A 24,832-nucleotide genomic window follows, 5' to 3' on the forward strand; every position below is an offset into this window, starting at 1 on the left:
CATCCAGTCCAGCTGTTCACCCAGCAATGTCAAGCCCAGCACTAAACCATGTCCCTGAAGTGCCAAGGCCTGGATAACAGCCCTGAGTGAGGCCTGAGCAGCAGGCCCTGAGCCAAAGGTGACCTCTGGATGAACCTTCCAACCAAAGGTTATCTTTGTATATGCTCACTGATGAAATATGCATGGTCATTAGCACTGTGATAGATGTAGCCACTTATTAGTGAAATATGTATTGACCTTTCTGTATTTAGAAGCTGGACAAGGCCATGAAATCTGACATCTGTCCTTGTTTGGGGCTGTAGGATCAAAGTCAGCTCCCTTGGTTCCTCCTTGAGCCCTGACCAGGCTTTGGGAGGAACCCAAGAGGAGGATGAAACCAGATGTTCCCACACTGGAAGTGCTGTCAGTTTGTTCATTCAGCACTGTCAGAGCTGGGCCCTCTCACAGCGAGGTTGGAGCCTCACCTGTGGCTGGAGGCACCTGCACGAATTCCCAGTGTCCAGGAGTGGCTCTGCAGCCCTTGGCTGGGACAGCTTCCCCCAGCTGCTGTGTGGATCTGGGGGATGGTAAAGGCTGAGGGTAACAGGTGCTGGATCTTTCTTAATCACTGCAGGCAATCTTTGGTGCTGATGGTTGGGTGCCTTGCTGAGCTGCTCCTTTTGTGATCCTTTGCTGCTTTGAGCTGCAGTAAATGACACTGATTCCTTCAGTTGGAGTCTGTGTCTTTGGTGCTGACCCTGCCCACTGGTAAAACAAAACTGGCAGAGTCTGGCCAGATCAGAGCAAAATGTCACTTGTGAAATGTAAATATGAGGAATCAGTCCTGCCAGAAATTCCTGGTTTTCTTTTCTTTTTCCTTTTTTTTCTTGGTAAAACAGAAACCATGCCCTAAAAAGAGATTGGAGCAGTGAGCAAGCACTTAAAAGTCTTTTAATGCCAGATGTATTAAAATGCATCCAAAAATTGCATATGCAAAAAGGAAAAGAACTTGTGGGTTTGGGAAGACGAAGATTAATTTTGTTAACAGCACATTGGAAACAGCACCAACTGAAGGAAGAATTGGTTTTGGAATACTCCCACATAGAGGGACAGAGGAAAGTTTAAATCTTGAGGTCAGGTTCATTTGTGCAAGTGAAACTATTTACTATTAATATTAATATTATTATATCACACAAACAAACCTGAGCTCAAGACACCAACCTTTTTCTGTCACTTCATGTGGGAGTGTTCCAACAACAGTTTTTCCTTCTGTTGGTGTTGTTTCCAATGTGTCATTAACAAAATTCACCCTCGTCTTCCCAAAAACACAAGTTGTTTTCCTCTTCCCATAAAAAATGGATAATGTGAAATAATGTTGAAAACTGTAATTTGTTAGCTTTGGCTGCTCACTGTAACACTAAATACCCTACAGAAAAGGACTGGCCACGACCCAAATGTCAGTGGTAAACTTTGTATATTGTGTGTAATGAATAAAGGAGGACAGGATGAAATTGGGTATTTTTATAGGGTTTGCTGATACTGTGATGCAGAGTGCTTTTTCTATTACTGTGAGAAACAAAGACATTAAGACTTCTGGGTTTTTCATGTGCTAGACCATCCACAAGCTGCAGGATTGATTGAACAGGTGAAGGGGTTGTTAAAAGAGCAGTTGACAAAATGAGGAGATGGGAACCTGTCCCCATGGAGAACCCATCTCCCAGGTGTGCTCCAAGCCCTTAACAATGGCCCACTGGGGAAACGGAAACCCCTGGCTGTGCATGGCTGCCCCCAATTTATATTAGAGCTAAATCAATTATTACAAGAAATAATAAGTGATGCAGTGAAAATGTCTAATAGCACATACTGTGAGCTCCAACCAACACAAATGAGGCTCTGCAGAACCACACAGCCTTGGATTATCTGCTTGCTGGCCAGGGAGGAACCTGGGCTATTCTAGGGCAGGAATGTTACAGGAATGTCTGGCAGTGCTGGGTTTGATATCCAACCATCAGGAATCTCCTTGATAGAAAGATCAGGAGGAGAGAGGCAGAAAGGAGAAAATTCTTCCTGGTGGGATTGGCTCCCAAATTGGAGGCTGCTGTGAAATGAATTTGTGGCAGTCACTGTCATCATTGCAGCACTTGGTGTGTCATGATTCCATGTTAGAGTTGTTGTGACACCTTTTGCTGGAAATGGAGTACTGAGACTTGTCTAAAAAAAAAAGACACAGTCTCAAGAAAAAAGGGACATTTGGTAAAATAACAGAGAATAGCAGCTAATTAAGCAGGTTTTAAAGGGAATGCAAATTAGAGCTCTGAGTAATGAACTTGAGCAGTACTTCATTGAAGAACAAGAGGTGACACCTTTATGCCTGTCATGGTTTGACCCTGGCACAATGCCAGGGCCCCCATGAAAGGTGTATTTCCAAAATGGTTACTGTGAGATGTGACCCGGAAACAGAACAAAGCAGGCTCCCACCTGGGGATGGAGGGAAAAACACAACATTTGAATAATCTACAACAGAGAAACATAAGGGAAAAAGAAAAAAACAGACACAACAATCCACAATGGAACACTCCCAAAACACTCCTCCTCCCCCTCGTCCTCTAACATTCAAATCTCAGTCCAATACCCTCCTTCACACATGCTCCCCCAGTTCATCAGGGGAGAGGAGTCTCCCTCTTGCACCATGGTCCTTTCTCGGAAACACAGTTGGAACTTCTTGTGCTTCTGTGTCACACGTGGCAGCCGCCCCGAGAGAATCTGCTGTGGTGACCATTTTCTTCCTATGTCCAGCGCTCTCACTACCGGCCATAGATCCAAACTGCTCCTTAGGTCCTTTTAAGAATGCATCACCCAGTTTTAAGAAGTGGCCGCCTCTTACCATTTGGGACACCTGTCCCCCCTATATTTTTATTCTCTTGGGGTCTGGGTCTCAGGAACAGAGATCTTTCGCTGAAGGCAGAGGGCTCCACCACACTTTCCCCCTTAGTCTTTGTTCTCTCTATTTCTCTTCGCGGCCTTATCATTCTTGGCTTCCGGCCAACTGCCTCTCTCAAGGTGCAGTCTCTGCATTATTGGAAGAAATTTGTTTCGCTCGTGGCTATGTGAGAGAAAAGTTCAGATAAAGCCACTCCAATCATCTCTTCCATCTAAGGTACTCGCATCTGCTGGCATTTCCTTCAACTACTCAAACCCTTTCTTCCTTCTTATCCTCCGTCCTCTCTAAACTCACAGCTGGGGAGGATCAGTGTTTTTACAGCTTCCATTGTTTCAATACTAAAAGAGTTAAAAGCTCAGCCCGGTCTCCCAGCGGCTGGGCACCTTGCGCCCCCGCGCTTCTCCTCCTGGCCGTGGTGCCGGCAGGAGATATCAAATCCCAAGCCAGCACAGACTCTATCACTCTCTCCCCGGGGGGGCTGCCCAAACCATCCCAGTTCTCCTCCACCCCTGCCTCTTGCAGGGGCTCCAGCCTCTCTCCCCACAGGCCGCATGGCCTTCCCCTCCACCACCCAGACGCAGCTGGGCAGGGGGAAGACGTCAGACCAGCTCACCTGCCTGCCGGACTCCAAAGACGGAGTTTCTCTCCGAATGCTCTGCTTTTAACCACTGTGTGTTCTCAGAGGTGTATCCAAATCCCAGTGGCCACACCAGGTGCCAATTTCAAATCTGGCCACTGACTGGTTTGACCATAACCCTTCCAAAAACTCACTTCCGCGTCAAACCAAGACAAACACCCACCCAGAAAGTGCCCTACAATTCCAAGGTCAATCTTTCCTCTACAGCATGGGTTTGCTGTCAGAGTCTGCACGGGATTGTAAAATCACCAGGAGAAAAGTCTTTTAGTTCTTTTAGTTCTTTTAGAAGTGAGTTCTTTTAGTTCTTTTAGAAGTTCTTTTAGAAGTGAGAAAATCACCAGAACAAGGTCTGCTTTGTCACTACCTCAAGACTTTGAGGGAGAGGTTTTGTGGTTCTTACTTGCTCACAGGGGTGCACAACAAGGGTTGAAACAGTAAAAATAGCCCAAACCCTTTAGAAATTGGAAGGAAAACCTGAGGCACTGGGAGCTAGCAGCTCAGAAACACGTGGCTTTTGCTCCTCTCTTCTACCTGAGAGCTTCCTGGGCAGGGGCAATTCTTCCAGTTGCATCACCGTGGCCATGGCTAGCAGGGGCAGCGAGCAGATGGATTTAGTTTCTCCTGCCAGCCCCTGAAATGCCAGTTGTCATTTGTGTGCACTGAGGATTCTGTTTCAGACCCTGAACTTGCGCAGCTGCTCCTTGGGCGCTGCTGGCCCGCAGGCGCAGCAGTGCTGCAGCAGCTGTCCCGCACACAGGGAGGGCTCTGGAGCCTCCCCAGGGCCACCAAGGAGCGGAGGAGGGAACGTGCCAGGGATCTGCTGCAGTACCGTGGGGTTGTGGGGGATCCTTCGGTCTCTTTGATGGGCGAGGGAATGGGGCAGATGGAATCAAGATGGGACAGGGATCAGACAGCCCCACACCAGGCAGCATTTTCTCCTCTGAGAGCTCCTCTGAGTTGAGCGAGCTAGTGAAGCCTGCAGAGCAAATGAGACCTGGGAGTGAGGGAAGGGTTGGTTGGAAAGGAGTCAGATAAAGCCCATGTGGGCATTTTTCCTGCCAAGGGGCTCCTGGGGAGACAAAGGAGACAAGAAAGATGTCTCATCTCCCAACATTTCCTGGGATATGCTTTTGTGGTTGCCTTGGCAGTGTTAGTGATGTCAGGTTATTGGGAAGACTCTATGATCTTAAAGGCCTTTTCCAATGGAAACAGTTCTGCAGTTCTGAACTTCCATTCCTGCTTTGAAGGATGCAGTCCCAAATAGACACATATGTGTGTTTTTAAGGAATTTAGCATCTACCTTTCCTTGAAAGTAATAGGAATCAGGCTTTAAATGCTCTCAAAACACTTGAATTCCTTGGTCTTAAGCTGTGTGTTTGAATTGAAGTGCTTTTGTCCACAAAGGCTGGACCATGGGATGAATGCAGGCAATTCAGTTGCAGTGGCACTTGTTTCACCTGCTTTTCTTCTTCCTTTCCCCATGGGTGGCCAATTTGGGAGCATTTGTTTTGTACTTGGAGTTCTGTCTTCAACTTACTCATGGATGTGCAGTAAAATTTATCTACCCCTTTCTACTAAAAAATGCTTGCAGACTGGTGGGAATTGCTAGAGACAAGGCTTACAAACCAGTCCCCAGTACGATTAGCCCAGTGTCCCTGCTTCAATCCAGGTATGCTTGTATTAAAAAGGAGCAAACTATTCTAACTCACTCACCCCCTCCCTCCTCTTTTTTTTTTTTTTGGTAGCTCTTGTAAGGAGTCCTTGCCATTCCAACTCTTAGTTATCAAATGCGTGAAGGCACAATACTGCTGTAGCAGAAGCCTGAGTTCAGTGAGAACATGTCCAAAGCACTGGGTCCCAACAGCAGTGGGCACGGTGAGAGACTTGGCTCTGCTGCCATGGCCATCCAGCCATGGGGAGAGCAGCTGCTGGGGCTTCCCCCATTCTGCCAAGAGCAGTCTGCCTCCAGCATGTGGACTGCATGGCCATGATTTGGAAAGAATGTGTAAAATGCATAGTTTGAATGTATTTTGATGGTGTCTGACATCACCTGACTGGAGCAGTTTGGTAGGCAGGATGCCCTGTGGGCAGGGCCATGGCAGGGATGGGTGGCTGGCACTGGCACTGGCAGTGTTATTTTTCCAGACAGGCTCCTGGTACATCTGCAGGGGAGGGCACCAGCAGCTGTATCAGCCCAGCGAGCAGCAGCACTTGGAGGAGACCCTCATCTGCAAAGAGCCCGTCACCCCCTTTGCTTTCTCCCACGGCAGCACAAGATGATTCTGCTGCAGGTGAAGGGCTGCTGCAGCCTGGAGACTCCTTCAGCCAGCACTTGCTGCAATCTCGTTCCTGCAGCTGTGCCTGGAGGATGTTGGCCTGCAGAGGTGGTGCCAATGTCCAGGAATGCTGCTTGGCCCAGAGAGGCAGTGTGTGTACAAAAGCTGCATTCAAAGCCCTAATCACCAGACCCCGGAGCCACTGGCAAGGGCAGCAGCTCTTCTTCATTCCATGCAGGTGAGAGCCCAGCCTTGGAGCCTGTCCCTGGGGACAGGGAAACACTCTGAGTATAGGTTTGAATTTTCAGGGACAGTCCAAATGAGAATTGTTTTGAGGCAGGTGTTGTAATGTTGGGTTTGGGTGTGTGTGCCGGAAAGAAAACAGGAATAATCTCCTTGCACAACAACGGAGAGTTTTGCATGGCCAATTTACACCCTACAGATACACTGATCATGTCAGCCCGCTGAACACTGGGGGCATCTAATGCAGAGATCTTTGAATAGATAAGAGAGATGAGACTTGAAGAATAATTTTGCAGATGCTGAAGAAGGGATCAGACCCACGTGTCCCGTGGGTTAGGCTTAGTTCTGCCAAATCAAGGATGATTAGTTTTATCTGCTCTGTTGGAGAGTATTTTAGAATGACCTGCCAAGTGCTATTTCTATGAAGAAAATTTTGAATTGTCAGGAACTGCCAGGGTCAGAAATGTTTTGAGGAAGATGATGTTTATGTTGGGTTTGGGTGTCTCTGCAATCAAGAAAGCAGGAAATAAACCACTGGAACAATGAAGCAGAGCAAAAGTGGAATGTTTGGATGGTCAATTTGTTCCCTAAAGCTATCGGCCAGCTGAATTGTGGGCTCATCTACTGGGGAGTGCAGAGCTGCTTTAACTTCCACAGCATGGTGCCATTGTTTGTGTCCCAGCACTTTGTTTGATGTGAAGAGAAATTAACCAATTCCCACACCAACCAGCTGCAACCCAGAACTGAGTGGGAATTCCAGAAATAAAGGACTTGAAAAGTAGCTTTGGAGAGGGTTTACTTCCTAGACAGTGTGAAACCCTCAGGCGTGGCCAGGCTGGGCTTAAGGCTGGCTGCCCTTGGGAAGGGAAGGGAAAGGGATGGAGTTGGGGTGGGGTTTTGCAGCCATGGAAATGAGAGAACCACGGGCTAGTGCATCACAAAGGGGCAGCCCCATGGGCTGTTGTGTCACGAAGGGGCAGCCCCACGCTGGGGCTGTGAAGGCTGTGAAGGTTGTGGCTGGCACGGCCGCAGCGGCAGCAGACGCGTCTGGCTCTGCCTCTCTGTGCCGAGCGCTGGCAATCGGAGTCACCCGGCCTTGTTCTGAGGCTGGGCACCAAGCTCCTGTCGCTGGCTACACTGAGAGTGCTCCCAAATTCAAACCCAGATCCTTCTGCCAGGCAGAAGCACGGGTTCAAAGATGGAGTTTACTGGAAAAGGAAAAACCTCTGAAGGAAAAGGTGAGCATAGGAAGGAGCTGAAAGGCTGAAGCCAAATGGAAAAACAATCCCACCATATTTCAGGGAAAACTGCTCCATGGGGCTCAGTTCTGGGTCAGAGTAGGTGGCTGACAGATACAGATGATCCTGCAAGGACGCCCATGGCATCACAACATTCTGTCATTAGTTTACTCTGCTTTCTCCTTTTTGACAGCAGCCAAATCACTCATACTGTCAGCCAGGACAGGGACTGTGGCCACAGCTGAGCACAGACTGGACATGGTCATGAGATGCAAGTCCTGTTGCTTTCCTTGCCATCAATGTCAGGTCTCACTACAGATAAATTTCCCGTTCTTCCTCTGCTTGCTGGTCAGGTCCAACCCTGAGGATGGTATTACAGTGCTACAGAAACACCAATAAGGCCTGCCTGTTGCTGACAGGACTTGGTGGTTTACAGAAATAGCAGTCACAGCGGTGTGGGTTTTTCCTGTGGATTCACAGGCCAGACTGAAGAAGGAATATTTTCTCCTCTTATCATTGGAGCCTTCGCCTTTTCCCTTCAGACTTGCCAGCTCCATACTGTTCATAGGAATTAAATGCAGGCTAGTTCCATGAAAAATGAACCCAAATAAATTTTCTCTAAAATGAAAAATTATTCCCCTTGAGTGCCACACCCATTAGATATGTTAATGATAAAGGTGGGAATTCACCTAACTCACTTCTTCCCTTGTGAGCATGGCTCAGCCTCACACAGAGGTGAGGGGGTAGAGCTGGGCCAATCTCAGGTGGGAGGGAGGGTCTTGTGGCAGCCCAGAGAGCCTGTGCACATTGCCAGGGAACAGCTGTGCCCTGCATGTGCCCCTGCAATGAGCTGTGCTGCTGCCAGTGCCCCGTGGAGCTGGAGGGCTGCTCAGCTGTGGGGCAGGGAGAGGAGCAGGAGGGTGCATGTGCAGCTGAGCCATTGCTGGAGAGCACAGGGCTCTGGGCTCCCTGCTGTCCCAGGGCAGCCCAGAGGCCAGGGTGCTCCTGTAGCATCCCTGTGGAAGTAGGTCAGAGTTTTCCCTTGTCCTGCCTCAAGTGTCTGCCAGCAAGAGAATGTAGCCCTGTGCAGCTCTTTAGAAGTTTGCAGGGAATGTGTCCCACGAGATATGGAGCTTCAGATGCTTTGGGTTTGCATTTTGGTTTCAGTTATATTTTGTGTCTCCACTTTGCAGGCCTGTCTGGCTACCCTCTTGCCAAGAGGTTTTCCCTGGCCAGTCCCTCTATGCTGCTTCCCTCCAAGCCATTGCCTCCCATCCAGAAGAGCTCTCCTTCTACCAAGCCAAGCCTGATATGCAGCGGAGAGCAGGAGAATGGGAAAGATGGCATTGGCTATGCTGAGAACATGAGAAAAGAAGAGGAGCTGAGTTCAGAGGGACAAGGATATAAGGTAAGGAGACCAAGCTAAGTGCAGTGTGGTCAATTTCCAGTTTCTGTGCTGTCAGCAGAGCTCTCAGACCTTTTCCCTGGCTGGAACTGTCCCTCTCACTGAAGTTGAACAGGTCCTGATTTGGTTCTTTAGCTGGCCCAAAAATGATGGGATACAAACAAAGAGTGTGCATCTGCCCCTGCTGCCTCCATTCGCATTCCTGGCCATGGCATGGGGGCCCTGGAGGAACTTGGGCAGGCAGAGACCTTGCAGAGAGCAGCAGGGCAGGGAGCTCTGCTGAACATCCTGAAAGCCAGTGAGGCTGAGATGGTGCATGTGTGGGGGCTAGAGAGCAGCGAGCATCCCGAGAGCTCAGCAGCAGCATCTGGTCTCAAAGGCTGCTGGGGAAGTGTAGGAGGGAAGGGCAGCAGCAGAAGAAATGAGGGGCTTGAGAAGAGCAGGTTTTGGCCTCCTGCAGAATGGCTTTGTGGGGACATGACTGGAGATCAGCACTGGCTGTGAGGTACCTTAGGGACAGGGAGTTATAAAGCCTCTCCCATGACATCCAAAATGCCCGTGGAGGCAGTGACACCTCAGAACACCTTGATGTCAAATATGTGAATGCCAGCTGGGAATGAAGCCACTTTTGGAGAAGAGTGAGCACAATGGGAGAGGTGCCAAATATGTGCCATGGTCTCTCCCTCATCATCTCCCTTTCCATTCCCCATCCTGGGCCAAGCTGCTCCATCAGTTTCCTTGACTTTTCCTGCCAGGACACAGTTAAATGCATTCCTGAATGTCTTGAGGCATGAATGGGGACAAGGCTGCATGCTTGATCTGAGCACTGTGTTCTACTCTTTGCAGGCTTCCTTGCTGTGTTCCAGTGGAGGGGATATGAAGAAGGGGTCATTGGGACCACCTCTGATCCCCCCCATAGGCAAGGCAGTAAGTCCCCCTCTTGGCAGTGCTGCGGGCTCTCTGCAAAGCTCTCTGCAGCTGGAATTCCAGGAGTCCCAGGAGATGAGGTAAGCCAAGGTGTCTGCTGCTGCTGCAGTGTGCTGTTCATCTCTGTGTTCCCATCCCAAAGTGTGGTTATTTTGCACAGCCAGGTGTCCCATGTATTTAGGCAAACCTCTGTGTATTCCCCATTTTGCCGATCTATGATGACCCAGCACAATGTCAAAGCCAGCACCAATGTGCCAAGAGCAGAGGTGGTGGTGGGGAAGAGGAGGCAGGGCTTCAAAGCACCTCAGGATTGGTCCTCTGCTGCACTTGGCTATTGATTCCCTTTGTAATGGTTGTGCTCTTTTTTGGGAAGTGAATTGCTTGGGTCTGGGTCCTGCAGATATTTGAATGCTGTCATTCTTGACTGTTAACTTCTGCACCCATGAGATTATGTATGGGCCAATACTGGCTATTGGAGAGGGGTCTGCAAATTCAGGTGCTGCTTCTGTAAACATCAGGAATAATTTCTCTGTGCCTGGGCCTCCACTGTGAAATGAGATGCCAGAGAAGTTTTGGGGTATAGATGTATAATCTGATCAATGTTTAATATTTTGATCTGGGCTTAAGATCAAAGCGGGCAAGGTGGTAGACAAGAGTTACAGGACCGTACCTGATGGAAAGATATTGGCTTGGATATGGGAGAGAAAATGTAGCTGTCAAGCTTATCCGAGTGATAACAATAAAGAAGGAGACACAGAAGTATCATTTGAATTGGACATCTTTGGGAGGGCTTTTAAAGTGCAATCTGAATATCCTCCCCTAGCAGCTGAGTTGGAAAAAGCCTTTTTGTTCTTGAAAGAGCCAGGAGGTGTCATAGCATTCTCGGGAGACAGCAGTGCTCTGACCACATGTAGCATGAGACTGTCACCAGGTTAAGGCACGAGCAGGCAAAGTCAAGCTTTGGCACCTGTACAAAAGTAGCTGCCCTCCATACAGTCTCGTGTCTCAGCTGAGCAGCTCTTGCTGCTTCAGTGTGGCTGTAGGAACCACTTGGCTCCAAAAGGAGAGACAGCAGAATTGGGGAGTTAGGATGCAAGTTGAGGAATGACTGATGGTGGTGAGGAAGAGGAGGCAGGGCTTCAAAGCACCTCAAGATGAGTCTTCTGCTGGACTTGGCTATTGTTTCACACAGAGCTTTGCCAGCTCTCTGTGACTCCCGCAATGGAAAGCTTAAGGAAAATTAATCAGCTTTGCATCCTGGTGTGTTTCTGTGCTGCATTTCCTCATTCATCAGAGTGCCCATGCTAAGAATGTTTACATCCTTTCATGGTACAGCCATTCCCTCCCTTCTCTTTCTACCTCCTCACGTGTTCATTGTCCTCCATTTTCTCCAGGTCAGGATGCAGCAGCAGAAGCAAGGAGGAGAACTCTGAACATGCAGGTAGGTACAGGGCATGTCTGTCCTAAAATGACCATTGTGGTCTTGACTCAGAGGTGACATTTGGAATGCTTGGTTAAAACCCATTCTTTTAAAAATTTCTTTAAATGCATTTCAGTTTTTTGATGGGCTCAGTGGACTCTCCCAGAGCCCAGTCACTGGGAGTGTTCTCTGGTGGTGCAGTGAAAATTCCTCCACTTTGCAGGCGTGACTAGGTTCATTTTCTCCAAGTCTTTCCGGCCATGTCCCTCTTCGCTTCTTCCCTCAAAGCCATTACCTCCCATCAGGATCAGCTCTCCTTCTTCTAACAATAATAAAATGTACAGCATGGAGAAAGAGAACAAGGACATTGGCACTGGCTATGATAATGACAGTAGAAAACACCAGGAGCAGAGTTCAGAAGAAAAATGTTATAAGGTAAGGAGAGCAAACTACGTCCTGTGCAGTAGATTTTCAGTTTATGTGCTGGAGGCAGAGATTGGAGATCTTTTCCTGTGGTGTGACCTCAGGGAAGCAGCTGAGCCAAAGAAGAGCTCAGCTGGACACTGTGCTTCAGGCTGTCTCTGCAGTGGCTGTGGAGTGCAGACTTCATATCCTCAGCATGTGTCAATAACAGGAGAGGTGTTTGAATGGTTTTTGGGCTCTGTTGTGGTTCTTCCTCTGTCTCATGGCTGAGAAAACACCAGCAGCAGCTAAAGTTGAGCAGCTAAAGTTGTCCAATCTGGACAAGCTGTCCTTCTAGATTTAGTAACCTATGGGTATCTGTGAGCCATGTCTATGTCTTGGTGGTGTTTTTTCTCAGCTGTGTCTGGTTGGGATGGAAAAAGGTCTTTGCTGGAGCAGGCAGTCTTGCAAAGTCAGTTCCAGGTTGTCTCAGCTTTTGACTTGTACAGCCATGCCCTCTGCACAGTTGTCTCTGCTGCTATTTCTAGACATCATCAGCTTCTGGGCAGCTGTGTGCTGTGGCATGGCTTTGTCCAGAGGGAAGGGGTGGGAAGTGGCCATGGGGAGAGCAGCCCAGAGCCCAGGCACACAATTGCCTTGGCAGCAGGACCAGGAGCTGCAGTTGTTTTGGGTTTGCCATGGGGTGCAGAGGAGGCAGATGAACAAGAGTTTTGGTAGACAAAATGTCCAATCAAAGGCTTGGCTACTTGATTTCAGCCTTGCTGAGAAAGGGTCCAGTGTCTCCGTGACAGGAACTGTCCCTCTCACTGAAGCTGAACAGGTCTTGATTTGGTTCTTTAGCTGGCCCAGAAATGGATGGGATACAAACAAAGAGTGTGCATCTGCCCCTGCTGCCTCCATTCCCATTCCTGGCCATGGCATGGGGGCCCTGGAGGAACTTGGGCAGGCAGAGACCTTGCAGAGAGCAGCAGGTCGGGGAGCTCTGCTGAACATCCTGAAAGCCAGTGAGGCTGAGATGGTGGATGTGTTGGGGTTGGAGAGCAGCGAGCATCCTGCGAGCTCAGCAGCAGCATCTGGGCTCAAAGGCTGCTGGGGAAGTGTAGGAGGGAAGGGCAGCAGCAGAAGAAATGAGGGGCTTGAGAAGAGCAGGTTTTGGCCTCCTGCAGAATGGCTTTGTGGGGACATGACTGGAGATCAGCACTGGCTGTGAGGTACCTTAGGGGCAGGGAGAGAATAGTGATCTAAACCCATTCCCATGACACCCTATCCTCCAGGTGGACGCAGTGGCACCTCAGAACATTTTGATGTCAAATATGTGAATGCCAGCTGGGAATGCAGAAAACTGAGCACAACGGGAGAGTTGCCAAATGTGTGCCCTGGGATCTCCCTCACCACTTTCCTTTCCTAGGTCAACATTCCCCATCCTGGGCCAAGCTGCTCCATCAGTTTTCCTTGACTTTTCCTGCCAGGTCCCAGTTAAATGCATTCCTAAATGTCTTGAGGCATGAATGGGGACAAGGCTGCATGCTTGATCTGAGCACTGTGTTCTACTCTTTGCAGGCTTCCTTGCTGTATTCCAGTGGAGGGGATATGAAGAAGGGGTTATTGGGACCACCTCTGATCCCCCCCACAGGCAAGGCAGTAAGTCCCCCTCTTGGCAGTGCTGCGGGCTCTCTGCAATGCTCTCCGCAGCTGGAATCCCAGGAGTCCCAGGAGATGAGGTAAGCCAAGGTGTCTGCTGCTGCTGCAGTGTGCTGTTCACCTGTGTGTTCCCATCCCAAAGTGTGGTTATTTTGCACAGCCAGGTGTCCCATGTATTTAGGCATTTTGCCCATCTGTGATGATCCAGCACAATGTCAAAGCCAACACCAATGTGCCAAGAGCAGAGGTGGTGGTGGGGAAGAGGAGGCAGGGTTTCAAAGCACCTCAAGATGGGTCCTCTGCTGGACTTGGTTATTGTTTCACACAGAGCTTGGCCAGCTCTCTGTGATTCCCGCAATGGAAAGCTTAAGGACAATGAATCATTTTTGCATCCTGGTGTGTTTCTGTGCTGCATTTCCTCCTTCATCAGAGTGCCCATCTTATGGCGGTTTTCCTTCTTTCATGGTACAGCCATTCCCTCCTTTCTCTTTCTACTTCCTCACATGTTCATTGTCCTCCATTTTCTGCAGGCCAAGATCCAGCAGCAGAAGCAAGGAGGAGAACTCTGAACATGCAGGTAGGTACAGGGCATGTCTGTCCTAAAATGACCATTGTGGTCTTGACTCAGAGGTGACATTTGGAAAGCTTGATTAAAACTCATTCTTTTTAAAATTGCTTTAAATGCATTCAATTGCTTGACGGGCTCAGTGGACTCTCTCAGAGTCCAGTCACTGGGAATGTTCTCTGGCAGTGCAGTGAAAATTCCTGCAGTCTGAAGTGTTGAGTGGCAGGAGCTGGAGTGGTACCTTGTGGCCCTGGAAATGCAGTGCAGGAAAAGGAAATATTCCTCTCCATTCTGCACATGCCTTTTATCTCCCTGCAGCCTTCCTAATGTCACAATTAGTAAGGAAAACAAGGCATTTAGCACAAAATGAGAAATGTTCCCACTTCTTCCTCCTGCTTTTGTAGCAGAAAACCTTTCCTTGGGGCACTTTCTGAGCTGAACCCTTTGGGATGTGATGGACATTAATGGACATTGCCTGGTCTTGTATTGGCAGAAATAGAGAAACCTCCTCTGACAGAATGTCCCTATAAATTTTCCTGTCAGGGAGAAGGAGCCTTCCAAATGGATGCATGCTATGCAGGGTCTGAGTTTGTCATCCTGTGACAGCACGAGCCCAAAGCCACCTATGGCAGGTTCACCATGACAAATCTCTTCCCCGGCTCTCTCTGCCTGTGTCAGTGTTGCAGGCTGAGGCTGGGGGAGGAGATGCCTTCTGCCTTGTCCTCCCTCCCTGCCTTGCCTGATCCCTGACAAGTGGAATTGTGCCAGACAAAATGCGGTCTCTGGTGCATCTGGCTCAGCCAATGCTTTCAAGTTGAAAGCCCCAATGACACTGTTGTTGTTCCTCTGCCATCTCTGGCTGTGTCATGATGGGACAGATGAGACTTGAAGAAATAATTCTGCTGATGCAGAAGAAGAGATCAGATTACCTGGTCCCTTTGCTCCGGGTTGGTTCTGGCAAATCCTGGGTACGGCCCCTTTGGAATGACTCCTTAATTGCTGATGTGCAGCTGGAATGCTTAATGCAGCTAGGGAGAAGTATTGCTCAGTAAGGAAGGTGACATTTTTTCTGGACTCATTCTGGACTAGAAATGACCTATATCATTAATCCTTAGCTGTCTCACTTTTATTACTGACTGAAGCATTCTACAGGGTGAATGAATCCCATTTTATGACAGGGATTCCTCTCAAACTGCTTGGCTGCTGTATGAATTTACCCTCTGTGAAGGCATGTAAAGAATTAGTTCTCTTAGCTCTAACAGCTCTGTTGGAGAGTATTTCAGAATGAGCTCCATTGTTCTTCTTGCAATTAGAAAATCAGCCTTTAGTCAGGCTGGCCCAAAATTGGCCCAGTCTCATACAGTTCAGAAGGAAACCCTTGGGGAAAATGAATTATCTGGTGCCAAGAACACAGTTCATGTTTGGGTAACACTCCTGCAATGCTAAGTTTTTCTTTGCATGTCCTCTAAAATATTCCAACAAAGAGAAGAAAATGTTGCTCTAAATGCATCCAGGTATTAGAACCTGGGACTTTTAGGAACCAAAAGAAGATGCTTACTAATATCAGCATGAATAAGAGCAGATAAGAATTGCTGTCAAGAGCAATCTCCATCTCTACCCATCTCTGTCAGACACAGAGGCTCTCCAGCATCCAGGGGCTGGGGCCTTCATCATGCAGCAGGTTTCAGTCTGCTGGCCAGCAGAGTAATGTCATGTCTGCTGCCAGTAGCCCATCCCTTGGGAGAGGCTCTAGGCATTGTACCTTGCTGCTCTCAGTCACAGTCTCTGTGTCTTCTGAGGGCTCTGCAATCTGGAACCTGTCTTGCCTGTTGTCCAGCATTGTGGTTTTGGGGGCTTGACATCTGCCAGAGATTTACACAAACCTTTGCTTTCATTTCCAGGCCTCCCACTGAGCCGGGCCAAGGAGATGGATCATCACACTGATCCTGGTCTTACGCGTGACACAGACCTGAGGGAAGGTTTTGGAAAGGTAAGGGAGAAGGACAGGGATGAGCAGAATTCCTTTCCAGTGGCGGTTTAGTGCTTGGCCCAAAATGTCACTGAAAATCATAATCATCCTCTCCTGGGCAATGTGGATTCTCTTGGGAATATATTTGACAACTAGAGAGCAATTGCTTGGCTGTTTCCAGTGGTGTCAAGGTGCCTGATTTGGAGATGGTGCTAAGGTCATGTCAGAAACATTCTTTATGTGCAAAGGCTGTTTTAGAGAAGTTCTGAATGACAGAATAAGCTACACATCAGTGAATGTAAGCAAAGTGCATCCTCGGAAGCAGAGAAGCAAAGATTCTAATGTTGTGTGTAAGCAAGGCTGCAAAAGAAAATGGGAGAGTTTGATTTTTCCTGGTTACCTTTCTGGCTGTATGTCACAGCCCTCTCATTCTCAAGTTTTCTGCTCATTAACAGCAGTGTTTCTGCAGCTTGTTTTCATAAGACTCCCCATTTTGGTCTCCTGATGTCAGAGACCAAGTCCTTCAGAGTCCTTTAGAGCTGAGTCCTTCAGAAGCCAGGAAGTGAGAAACAGCTACAATTCCTGGCCATGAGTGTTAAGCAACAGCTAATTACCCCTCCTTGCTGGATATTGCGCATGGTTTTTATTCTCCTGCCATGGCCTGTAGGAACTGAACTGCCTGCTCACTGGCCGTGTCAGCTCTTCCTCTGTCTTGGAGCACTCCTATGACCTTCATGCTTCAAGCAGGGCTTCCTGACATAGGCTGCAGTTGGAGCAGTGTAAGGTTGTGGCACAGAAATGTTCCACCTGGCTGTTTGTAATTGCCAAGGTGAGGACGGGAGACATTCCTCTGAAACTTTTGGAATGTCTATGGAGCTGCATTGAAACCTATGGCACTCTGTGGACTCTGGACTCTGTGCTCCTGAGGAGATGTGTCTGGTTTGTGTGTCTCTCCTCACAGTCTATGATGCATTTCCATTGCACCTAGATCCGTGCTGCATTGTGCATGTTGGCTCAAAAGAACTTAGAGCGGAAGGATGCAGAGCTTTTGGAGAGAGAGATGAAGAAAAGGAGGCAAAGGAAAACATCCTTGCAGCCCATTCTGGAGACAGTTGAGCCCGGGGATGAAGCTGAAGCAAGTAAGTGGTGGCTACACTTGTGGTGGTCCTTTTTGACCACTTGCTTGCCCTTTGCAGTGTTGCAGTCAGACTGGGGGACTGTTCCACTTGCATTTGAGTGGAAGCTTGCTTGGGATTTAATTCTGTTTCTGAAAGAAAAATACAGGAGCATGAAGTGTCTTGCCCATGGCCTCAGTGAGTCAGTAACAGAATATCAGTTTCCCCCCTTCACCTCGAAAGTCTTTCAGAGTAGAAAATTCTGTCTTGCAAAGCACACTGGAACTTCAGTCTCTGTCCTGGAGAGCAGTCTTCAGGCAAGGTGAGTCCAAAAGAATGCTTTTCAACCAGGGTGCAACCTGGAAGAAACAAAATGCAACTCCTTCTCATGAAAACACCAGAGATCCTTCTCCTGCCACTCCCTGCTGAGGAGCTGGTGCTGTAGAGCTGTGCTGAAGCCCCCAGGCAGTGCTTCTGTTGTAGCCCCGGGAGCAAGCAGCGTTCCCAACTGAATCCCGGCCGAGGGGCTCTGCCTGCAGGGCTGTGAGCGCTGCCCGAGGGCGGCAGCAGGGCCCTCAGGAGGCAGCACTCAGCCCCAGGGCAGCACGCAAGGTTATCTGCACTTTCTCTGGTAACTTCCCCTGCCAGCCTCTGGAACAGGAAAACAAAAACAAAGCAGTACTGGGTTTCCTTGTTTCTTAGGGGAAGCATTGCTGCAATTTGGTTTGAAGCTAGAAGAGAGTAGATTTAAAGTAGATATTAGAGATATTTTTTTTAAAGGAAGGGGATTAAAAGCTGGAAGGGTTTGCCCAGAGAAGCTGTTGTTGGTCCATCCTTGAAGGTGTTCAAGGCCAGCTTACATGGGGCCCTGGGGAACCGGATCAGGATGAAGATGTCCCTGCTCACAGGTGTTGGACTAGATGGTGCCTAAAGGTGCCTTCCAACCCAAACTCTTCTAGGAATCTGTGATTCTTTTTCCCATATTAGTGTGCCATTGTTATATGTGAAGTTCTTTGGGATAACAAAGAGATGTTACCCAGCTCTGGCAAGTTTTCTCACCCTTTCCATCATTACCTTATCTAGTGCCTTGCACTTAGAAGCTCCTCTTTGGTCCCTGCAGGCTTTAGCCTCCCACCTGTTGATGGCACAGCTTCTAGAGTGCAGAGAAAACACCCTGGTAGTGCCTTGAAGAAGAAGGTCTTGAAGAAGCAGGACAATGTGTCCTTACTGCCCAATAGGCCCATCATCCATGGGGATGGCAGCTTCCCACGCAGCTCCTCAGGTAAGCCTGCTCCATGGCAGCTTTCTCCACACTGGGTTTCCCTTGCACAAGGAGTACAAACTGCCTCCTGCCTCAGCCAGCACATCTGGGATCTTGGGTCCATAGTCTGTCCTGAGAATGAACAGCAAATCTACTTTTGAGTTACTCCAGCTTGGGAGTGCTGGAGCAGTGGTTCTTAGAGCTCTGTTGGAAAGTTGAGCTGAATCAAGTAGTGTAAAGGCCTGAGCTCTGGCTTTTGCCCATCCTGATAGTCCAAACTACAGCACTGGTGCCAGGAGGCAGCTGTGACTGCAGGGTGAGCTGCAGGGCAGTCTGCCAGGGTGTGCTCACCGTGCACCTGCGAGAACCACCACCATCAGTTGTTCACTCACCATCTGGCCCTCTGCCTGTGCTGCTGTCCAGTTCTGCAGCCAGCTTTTCTGCTATCCCAGCAAGGGCTGTCTCTGCAGGGCAGTCAGCAGCTTGGTGCAGTCGTGCTGCTGCTGCTCCCAGAAGTGCCCGAAGGCTCCTCGTTGCTGCCATCCCACAGCCTGCAGTGCCAAGAGGGAACAAGCAGTGCCTCCTGTGTCACCCAGCAAATACAGCGGCCGTGTGCAGCCGATGACACCAGGAGGGGCTGCCTGCTGCTCCCAGGCTGTTTGCTGCCTGCAGGAAATACACAGCAGATAGTCCCTAGTGGCTCCTGTCTCTCCTTTGTGGGCAGCCTGCCTGTGCTGTGATCCCAAGCAGGGTGAGATAAGAAGATGGCAGCTAGGAGTAATACTTCAATGCTCTTTTCTAGTGATGCTGCTTCCATGCCCAGAATTGACCAGAACTAGCCTGAGGTGGCTCTCCATTCATACTGAATCCAGATGTGTATGTCTACAGACTTCTGCAGTGACATCACTGGTGTCAGTGGCTGGGGTACCTCAGTGACATCCAGATTAGCTCCTGTCTGAATATTTCTCTTGTTATGGTTCCTCCATACTTGGTGAGAATATGCAAGGTAGCACAAAAACCCTATAAAGTCTAGGGCAGTTCATCAAGATTCTGTGCAATATTTATACTCCATCATTGTAGACAGCTGAAATGTTTTCATCTACACATTAGAAAATGAGCTTTTTAGTGCACAACATGAAATTTTTGATTGGCAGTGCTTTTGATGACAAATGGGTTTCCTAAGAAATGCATTTATCATCTGATTTTCTTCATACCCTGTAAGTTTTTTTCCTTACCATAAAATTTAATTAAGGCAAACCCAGGTCAACTGATCAACAAGAGAGTGTGTCTGCCAACAATGTGGATCTGTATTTGCATATTTTTATCCTCAGAGTGCATTTGGAAACCTTTTTAATCAACTGTCTAGTCTGGAAATTACATTTTTCCAAGAGAAAGCTTAGAACCTACTGAGTTTGCAAACACATCCATTAGATGACCAATTTCACCTCAGCATCTTTGAAATACAGGCAGTGTGCACCTCTGAAAGTGTACAGATTGATGATGTTTGGAAAGAACAACATCCATAAAGTACTCCCTTCCCAATAGTAGGGATACTAAAATGTATGTGCACTCAGCTGCCTGCTGTCTAGAATATTTGCAGTCCGTGGGAACAGAGGCGCTGTCAGGTGGGAAGGGTCAGGTATGGCTGTTCCCTGGTAGCTGCTCCCTGAGGATTGAGCCGGGCCCAGCAGGGCTGGCCTGTTCAGGCTTGGCTTGGTGCTGTCTCCAGGCAGCTGCAGGTCTCTCCTCAGGGAGCTGCAGAGGGCCCCTGTCCTCAGGGCTGGGGAAATCAGGGTGCTGAGACAAGAGGGGCACTGAGGGGTTCCCTCCTGGGCAGCGAGTGCTGCTGCTCAGCGCTGTCTGGCAGGGAGCGGGAGCTCTGCGGGCGCAGGAACCTGCCGCTGGCCGTGGCACCTGTGGCCCTGGGGAGCTGGGGCTGCGGGGCAATTGTCAGGTTTAGCCTGGAGCTGTGCCCAGCTGGGGGGCTGGGAGAAAGCAAGGAGCCCCAGGAGCCAGAGAGCAGGGAAGTCTCTGAGCCAGTGCCAGCTGGCACCACAGGGAACCCTGGCTGGGAGATGGGGCTGCAGGCCGCTCCATGGCGGGGTGCCTTGCCCGGGCCGCAGCGCCCATGGCCGACCCTCTCCTTGCAGTGACCTCGCAGACGGCCACTGGTGCCCAGCGCCGAGAGGAGCCGCTCCGTGGGCATGGGCAGAAGGACAGAGCCTCTCCAGACCCACAGCACTCCTTGCTGGAGGCACTCTCCTTGCTCGGCAGCGATGACTGGTAAGAAAGGCCTTGTTCACTCTGTGTCCCTCTTGGCATTAAGGTAGGTTAGAATTGTGTCTTGCTAGTGCCTCTGAGCCCCTGAGAGCCCAGAGTGGACAAAGGGCACTCCAGAGCAGTGAGAGGATAAAGATTTGAGAGCAGCCTTTTCTTGGCCTTGCTCTGCAGCACTGCTCCAGCTGCAGCAGCTCCGTGCTGTTTCCTCGCTTTGCCTGTTGTTCCATGGAGCTGCAAAGGAAACCTTGAGGGGATGGCAGAAGTTTTGAGTGTATAGATTTGGGTGCCTTGGGCCACTGGCCCAGTGGGACTGAGTGAGATTCCTCTCTGCCCCCACTGCTGACAGCAATGGCAGGTGACAGCGTCTCCCTGTGACCTCCTGCATGGGAGTCCCAGAAGCAGCTCCAGGGAGTTCCTCCAGGGACTTGTGCTGTCCAGTCCCTCAGCCTGTCATTACTCCTGAAGGGCTCATGGCAGAAGAGAAGGAAAAAGAAATGAAATCCTCCAGGAATCTTGCACTTTTGGAATTCAACTTTTTCCTTCTCACTGCTTCATATGGGCCTGAGGTGTTTTGTCAATACTCACCATGTGTCCCAAAATTATACACAGGCAGAAGGAGGCCCAGAGGTGATAACCCTACAAATGTTAGGTGATATTGGTTTTCTTTTTAATGTCTTTTTGATCACTCCCTGGTAGATGCTTCATTCACACAGGGGTAAGGACTCCATTCACACTGGGATGAGCATGAAAAATCTGCCACAATGCATCTCCTTGTGCAGTCACCTTTGTTTTGTCCTTTCTCTTCTGCTTTCTCTTCCCCATTTCTCATGGGTGCCCTGTGAGGTGCAGAGAGCTTCTGCAGGTGTAGGGGGTCCAGATGATGCTCAGGGGTGCCTGTGGGATCAGTCACCAGCCCTGTGCTGCAGCCCTGATGCCTCACATTCCTTCCTGTAGCTGAGGCCCTGCACAAAGTGCTGAGAGACAGAGTTGTTTGCACCTTTTAAATAACACGTTGCTGTTGTGGGGGTTGTTTTAGGTAGGGGGTTTTGGGAAAAGCCAGAGTTTCAACAGTTCTTGCTCAGGGGTGGAATCTTCTGGGACATCCTGCTGCTTTTTGGGGGAATATGTGAGGTGGAGTGGAGGGGGTGACAGAGAGGCCTAGATGGCAGAGGGGAAACTCAGCTCCAGAGTGCCAGTGCAGACTCTCAGTGCTGAACTGCCTGCTGGGGCTGACAAAAAAGGAAAATGCCCCAATAACAGCTCGGTGGGACTGTGTCTCAGGGACAGGCACAGGGAGGTGACAAGAAACAGCAGTTTGGTCTGGTCTACAGCTTCTAGGAAGCAGTGCCAGGGGGGCATCATGTGCCAGAGATTTCAGAAAGGCTGTCTGCTTAAATGGCCACTCTGAAACCCCTCTATTCACCTCTTGGATTTGTGTAGGCTTTTGACAGCCACATCATCCTGTGGCAACCTTTTCCACAACTAAATTAAGTACTCCTTGAAAAGCACCTCCCATTGTTTGACTGAGCTGCCAGCCTGATAATCTCAGAGGGTGCTGCCTTGGTGGAGAGAAAAAATCAATCTTCTGCCTTTCAGGGAGCTGAAGGAGAAGGGACTCTACAACATCAAATACCTGGCTGGGTCCCATTCAGAGGTCCTGCTGTGTAGACTTCATGACGTTTGCTTGGCAGTTACCAGCGAGGTGAGAACATTGTTCTGAATTGTCCCACATACTTCATACATGGTGTGTAGAGTAGGTATCTGCTTGTTCGTCTCCATGTGTGCTCAGGGTCTGCCTTCATTTCTGCTTTTAGACCGTCTATTTCTAATGTCTGTTAGCTATCTGTAGGATCTGTGGGTACATGTAGCTGTATTTACTGGTAGGTCGGGTATCTGACACGTGTCTTTGAGTGTGGTGCCTTTATAATGCAATGTGCAAATGCAGAAACTGAGACACTAATGAGGTTATTTGCCAGAGTCCCAGTCTCTGCCCAAGCTGTAATTCAACACTGCAAATTGGTCTGTGGGTCTGAGCCTGTGTTTTCTGTTTCCTGGCTGAGTGCTTCAGCTGCTGGTGTTGTTTTTTGAACAGGAGCACCTGACTCTTCTATCTTTATTATTTGTGCTTTTATGATTTGAAAGCAGCCCTTGCTTCAGTTTTCTAGTCAAAGGGCTTAAAATCAAAGCTGTGAACATTTTAGAAGAGTTAAGTAGAACACTTGAATGAAATATTTTTTTTTAGGCCTGCAGTAAGCAGGTCTGAGACCAGAAATTGGTGCCAGAGTAAAAGCCTTTCTGTGCTTGTGCTCTCCTGCTCTTACTGTACTTTGATGTTCCTCTGGACACAGTGGGATGTGTTGTCATTTTCTGGGACGTCTGTTGAAGGCAACTGGTTTTCTTTTCAAGGTGATTCCTATGTTTCCCCTCATTACTTGTCCAGGTGGCCAACCTCCGTTCCAAGGTGTCCTACTCTGCAATTGTCACTCTGGGAGAGCTCTTTGCGACCTTGAAGAAGAACATGGACTCTGAGGTGGATGAGGTTGCTCGGGTCCTTCTGCAGATGGTGTCCAACTCCCCAGAATTTGTTCAGAAAGCAGCCAGTCAGACCCTGGGGATCATGGTGGAAAATGTGACTCCTGCACGAGCAATGACTGCTCTCATGGACATGGGAGTCAAGTAGGTTGTTCTTCTTTTAGTGATATTCTTCACCTTCTAGTGTGTGGGAGGGAGAAGGGATGAGACAGAGAATGGGAATGGTGGGAGGGAAGGGTCCTGTATGCTGCATCTTCTGTGAACTCAGTGACTTCATTCTCCAATCAACATCATTTCTCTCTTCTTGTCACCTGTTTCCGCCCTCCTGCAGCCTATTAGTTCTCAGAATCCCAGAACTTTAGAATATGGGGAGTTGGAAGGGGCTCATCAGGACCATTGAGTCCAGCTCCTGGCCTTGCACAGAACAGCCCAAGGGTCACACCAAGTGCCTGAGATTGTTGTCCAAATGTTTCTTCAACTCTGTCAGGCTTGGTGCTGTGACCACTGCCATGGGGAGCCTGTTCCAGTGCCCAACCACCCTCTGCGTGAAAAACCTTTTTCCTGATACCCAAATGAAAGCTCCTCTGACTCAGCTTCCTGCTGCTTCCTGGAGTTCTCCCAGGCTGTCAGATTTTCCTAGCTGTGGTGACTGGTGGGGAAGTGAAAGTGCCTGCAAAGGCTGAGGATAGAGCCTTGTGCTTTTGTGGCAAGAGGGACAATTGCAATTGCAGCTGTGAGTGGTGTTTGGTATTTCACAGCACTAACCACAGAGGCCCTGGGAAAACCATGTCTCCTCATGATGCCATTAGCTTGAGAAAGGAGGAGGGTACTTGCTGGGGCGTGGAGCACATGGGGGACAATCTGCTGGGTGTGGCACAGCCTGCACAGCAGGTGCAGTTCCTGCCAAAAGGAGTCTTGTATGACTGTCCTGGCCATAGAACTCTACCTTCTATTCAAACTCATGTTTCATGTTAGCCTTGGGATGATGAATCACTTTAAAGGCACCTTCACAGCCTGACTGCCATGGAACAGTTGAAGCACATGCTGCCTTAAATGTTGGTGCTGGGCCTGATAGTTCCCAAGAGACACTCTCTAGAACAGGACAGCCTGGCTAAACTGCCTGTCCCTCCTTTCCTCAGCTTTGGAATAGGGTAAAACATTCAGATGTATCCGTTGCCAAGCCTCACAGAAGAAACAGGCTGCATTGCTGGATATTCTGCAACTTCATGGCCCACAACATGTTTTCCCTGCATTTGTTTCTTCCCAGAGGTCTGCAGATTTGGGGATCATGGGTGGAAAGAGCCTCAATCCTGCTGCAGCTCTGTGTACTGGCTGCCCTCTGATGGGTCAGCATGAATTGTCCTTAATTTCTAAATCATTCATATGTAATCTATTTCCTTAATCTTTCTCAGAGTAAATACTGTGAAAGGAGCTGAGTATCAGAGAGTGCAGGGAGACTGAATTCCTCCCTCTGCCTTGCAGGCAGTCCTTCTGTACAATGCTAGCTTTGTGTTTACCTGAGTTCAGAACCTTCTAGCGGTGTCTAAAGTTGCAGGGAGAAGCCAGGCCTCCTTCCCCCAGCAAGGACAGGGAGCAGGCTCTGGCCAAGGCCTGTGATGCTGCTGCTCCTTCTCCCTGTGCCCCAGGGTTTGCTCTCTCCTTCCCAGGAGCTGCCACGCCCAGGTGCGGAAGTGTGGGGCCGAGCTCCTCCTGTCCCTGATGGAGAGAATTGGAGTCACAAAGCTGGCAGGCACAGCCAGGGCTGAGAGGCTGGCACACGTGGCAGGGAAGCTTGCTCAGGACTGTCACAAGGACACAAGGTAATGATCTTCATTTCACCTCCTAAAACAGGAAAAGCCTTTTGTGCCTGGCTATAAAGGTAAAACCCCACAAGAGTGGAAACTGAAGGAAATATGAAGTTCCCTCACTGTGTGAATAAGGGTCATAGAAGCATGGAATATGCTGAGTTGGAAGGGACCC

At 49.2% G+C, this 24,832-nt stretch overlaps 1 protein-coding gene and 2 long non-coding RNA genes across 3 annotated transcripts; all 3 read left to right on the forward strand.

Annotated features, from left to right (window-relative positions):
- Nucleotides 1–7,119: 7,119 nt before the first annotated feature.
- LOC135287717 (uncharacterized) lies at nucleotides 7,120–9,672 on the forward strand. The gene is made up of 3 exons (XR_010351271.1): nucleotides 7,120–7,314; nucleotides 8,508–8,722; nucleotides 9,566–9,672. It is a non-coding gene; the product is annotated as an uncharacterized LOC135287717 (long non-coding RNA).
- Nucleotides 9,673–15,450: 5,778 nt separating this feature from the next.
- LOC135287719 (uncharacterized) lies at nucleotides 15,451–18,011 on the forward strand. Its single transcript, XR_010351273.1, has 3 exons — nucleotides 15,451–15,685; nucleotides 16,653–16,803; nucleotides 17,900–18,011. It is a non-coding gene; the product is annotated as an uncharacterized LOC135287719 (long non-coding RNA).
- A 2,124-nt stretch (nucleotides 18,012–20,135) lies between these two features.
- On the forward strand, nucleotides 20,136–24,676 carry LOC135287552 (TOG array regulator of axonemal microtubules protein 2-like). Its single transcript, XM_064400844.1, has 4 exons — nucleotides 20,136–20,323; nucleotides 21,917–22,022; nucleotides 22,761–22,996; nucleotides 24,520–24,676. The coding sequence occupies exons 1-4, from the start codon at nucleotides 20,136–20,138 to the stop codon at nucleotides 24,674–24,676; spliced, it is 687 nt and encodes a 228-aa protein (XP_064256914.1).
- The last annotated feature ends 156 nt before the right edge of the window (nucleotides 24,677–24,832 follow it).

This window comes from Passer domesticus, chromosome 30, assembly GCF_036417665.1.
Source record: "Passer domesticus isolate bPasDom1 chromosome 30, bPasDom1.hap1, whole genome shotgun sequence".
NCBI lineage: Eukaryota > Metazoa > Chordata > Aves > Passeriformes > Passeridae > Passer > Passer domesticus.